This window comes from Triticum aestivum, chromosome 1D, assembly GCF_018294505.1.
Source record: "Triticum aestivum cultivar Chinese Spring chromosome 1D, IWGSC CS RefSeq v2.1, whole genome shotgun sequence".
Lineage (NCBI taxonomy): Eukaryota > Viridiplantae > Streptophyta > Magnoliopsida > Poales > Poaceae > Triticum > Triticum aestivum.
In genome coordinates, this window is record NC_057796.1 from 450,893,692 (window position 1) to 450,896,761 (window position 3,070).

Below are 3,070 nucleotides of genomic sequence, written 5' to 3' on the forward strand. Positions count from 1 at the left end.
GCGCTAACTTTTCATGCGTCAGACGGTCAACACAACTTAGAAAATCAAGCAGACTGTTTCGAGAAATGCTATAGCTAAGGGAAATTTCTTACTGGTTCAAGTTTATGGAAAGATGCGGCACTAAATACTTGGCCCGGTGGAAATCGGGGGCCCAGAGAGTAAAATAAGCGAGGAGTTATCTATGGACAATGTCCTGTAACCAGCATCCGTAATCAGTTGCCAGCAAGTCTAGCAATTTTGCTATGTTCCTGGTCTTACAAAATCATAGCTTCTTCGATCCGAATTAATTAACACAGTCTTTATGCAATAATAGGCTGTGAATCAATTGACGCAGCCTCTATACAACACGCAGGCTGGAGGAGGAAGTATGAGAGAGTGATTTTCACTTGTGGTGTGGTAAGAGAAGCACGTACGTACGGCATGTCCGCATGTGCATATTATATTTTATCAGCTCTAATAAACACCCAAGAATAGGATAATATGAAATCTTGCAATGAGACTTGGACACGTCGATCAAACAGGGGCTAGGGCTTTCAAAAAAGAAAACAGAAGCTAAAGCTAGGGCGCGTGGCCCGCCGACCACCGCATATCGCCTCGCCTGCATCTCACCTTTTCTTTGCATCGTGAGGAACGTCGGCATTATTGGACTTCACCGTCACACTGCCCCACCCAATCTCCTTCCTGAACCAGCCTTTACACTTGTATATTGGTCTCCTACTTGGCCTTCGGTACTTCATCCGCATGTGTTGGATCGAATCAGCAGCTCGTGATATGGGTGAGCAATCGAGCTTCGCGAAGCTACTACTTTGTACGTGGCGGCAAGGTACGAGCACCGCCGCGCGACGTGTCCCGTTGCTTCTGCCTATAAATGCCGCCTGCTCCAATCTCCTTTCCAACACAAGCAGTCGATTCATCCAAGCCAGAGTTGAGCAATACTAGCAGTGAGATTTGGCCCTTCCGATCGAGTGATTTCAGTTCGTGTTTGTTAGTGAGAGAGAAGACAAGCGGAGATGGCCTCCAACCAGAACCAGGCGAGCTACATGGCCGGCGAGACCAAGGCCCGCACCGAGGTAACCGTCGTCTCCTATAGTGCCTACCACTTCATCCTGCTGCCGCGCGCATGCGCCGTTGCTTCCGGCGGTGATCTGAAATGCTCTCTTCGTTGTGCAGGAGAAGACCGGGCAGATGATGGACAAGGCGGGCCAGGCCACGGAGGCCACCAAGCAGAAGGCCGGCGAGACGGCCGAGGCCACCAAGCAGAAGGCCGGCGAGGCCAAGGACAAGACGGCCCAGACGGCTCAGGCGGCCAAGGACCGCGCCGCCGAGAGCAAGGACCAGACCGGCAGCTTCCTCGGCGAGAAGACTGAGGCGGCCAAGCAGAAGGCGTCGGAGACGGCGCAGTACGCGCAGGATAGGTCCTCCGACGCCGCGCAGTACACCAAGGAATCCGCCGTTGCCGGCAAGGACAAAACCGGCAGCGTGCTCCAGCAGGCCGGCGAGACGGTGGTGAGCGCGGTGGTGGGCGCCAAGGACGCGGTGGCGAACACGCTGGGCATGGGCGGTGACAACACCACCAAGGACACCACCACCAGGAATCACTAGATGCATGCGTTCGCGCTTAATTTGCTTTCCTTTAGTCGTGTTTGGTCGTTCACGAGCCTTCTACTATGTTTCCACTCTTTCGTGATTTTCCGCTCATTTAGTGTAAGTTTGCCGCCGATTTGATCTACCCGTGTCCCGTTCTGTAATGAGTTACTTATAATCCATGTACTTCACTCGAAGGCGGCAATAAAGTTATATGTGATCGAATTTCTTTTGTCACGGTATCATTGAAACTTCAATCCGTTGTTGCCGGACCAACTGAGCATTGCTCATATGGTGAGGTACTGAGGTTCGCTGTGGAGGAACCAATCCAATCTATCGGTTCTTGGCCTTGCATTCTTCTTAATTTATTTCAGGTTTTTTTTTGTGATTAGACGTCCCGTCGAGAAGAGTCTTTACGGATTTCGTTAATCTGAAGATGTTGTGCTGGCTCGGTATCTCGAGGTACTATAAGAGCGTGTGTGTTTGGCTCGGTATCTCGAGGTACTAATAAGAGTGCGTGTGTCTGAAGATGTTGTTCTGACTCGGTATCTCGCAGGTACTTCCTCCGGTCCTTTTTAGTCTGCATATAAGTTTTGTCCGAAGTCAAAATATCTCAACTTTAACCAAATTTATAAAAATAAGTATCAACATTCACAACGCCAAATCGACATTGTTAGATTAATTATGAAATATAGTTTCATAGTACATAATTTTGCTATTGTAGATGTTGGTATTTTTTAATACAAATTTAATCAAACTTTGCAAAGTTTGACTTGACATAAATCTAATACACGGAGTAAAAAGGACCGGAGGGAGTACGAATAAAAGTGTGTGCGTGCGTTTATAGTGATGAGTGCGTGCAATGGCGGAGCTACAGAAAATAGATTGGGCGGGCCAACATGGCTAGATCTAAAGGGAGACTGTAATTTTTACCTTTATGGCCTAGTTTTTACACTCACTCTAGTTTTGGCCCTATGGCGTGCGGGCCATGGCACGCTTTTGCTTGTACGTAGCTCCGCCAGTGAGTGCATGTACATTAAAAAAATCATTATTGATGGTTGACTTCGTCAATCTGAAGATATGTGTGCGTGCGTTTATAGTGGTAAGTGTGTGTATATTCAAAAGAAAACATTGTTGATGGCTGACTTCGTCGATCTAAAGATGTTGTATAGGCTCGGTATCTCGGATGTACTCATAGGAGTGAGTGTGTGTGTTCATAGAAGTGAGTGTGTGTACATTCTAAAGAGAAAGATGTTGTGCAGCCGATGACAAAGATGTTGTGCAGTCCGATTCATCTATGGCCCTATCGATATTCAGAGATGAATCACTTGTTCGCTCTCCATATGGTCATCTAGCATTGGAGATCAAGTCCCTAAGATAGAACCAGGTGTTTATTCCACAAAAGCTTCATCGTAGTCAAAATAGAGTAACAGATTGTTTGACGAGATATAGCCATACAGAGCATAGCACAACTGTGTGGCTACAT

The 3,070-nt window shown here is 47.6% G+C and overlaps 1 protein-coding gene across 1 annotated transcript; it reads left to right on the forward strand.

The window, feature by feature from the left end:
- Window positions 1-767: 767 nt before the first annotated feature.
- Window positions 768-1,765, forward strand: LOC123182839 (ABA-inducible protein PHV A1). Its single transcript, XM_044595511.1, has 2 exons — window positions 768-1,070; window positions 1,171-1,765. Exons 1-2 carry the CDS (start codon window positions 1,011-1,013, stop codon window positions 1,600-1,602), a joined length of 492 nt encoding a protein of 163 aa, XP_044451446.1. The 5' UTR covers window positions 768-1,010; the 3' UTR covers window positions 1,603-1,765.
- Window positions 1,766-3,070: the final 1,305 nt, after the last annotated feature.

Bases quoted from the DNA above. Each gene is read 5' to 3' on its own strand.
- LOC123182839 (XM_044595511.1), top strand. From the start codon at position 1,011: ATGGCCTCCAACCAGAACCAGGCGAGCTACATGGCCGGCGAGACCAAG. The intron at 1,071-1,170 runs GTAACCGTCGTC...TTCGTTGTGCAG, and splicing joins AGACCAAGGCCCGCACCGAG to GAGAAGACCGGGCAGATGAT.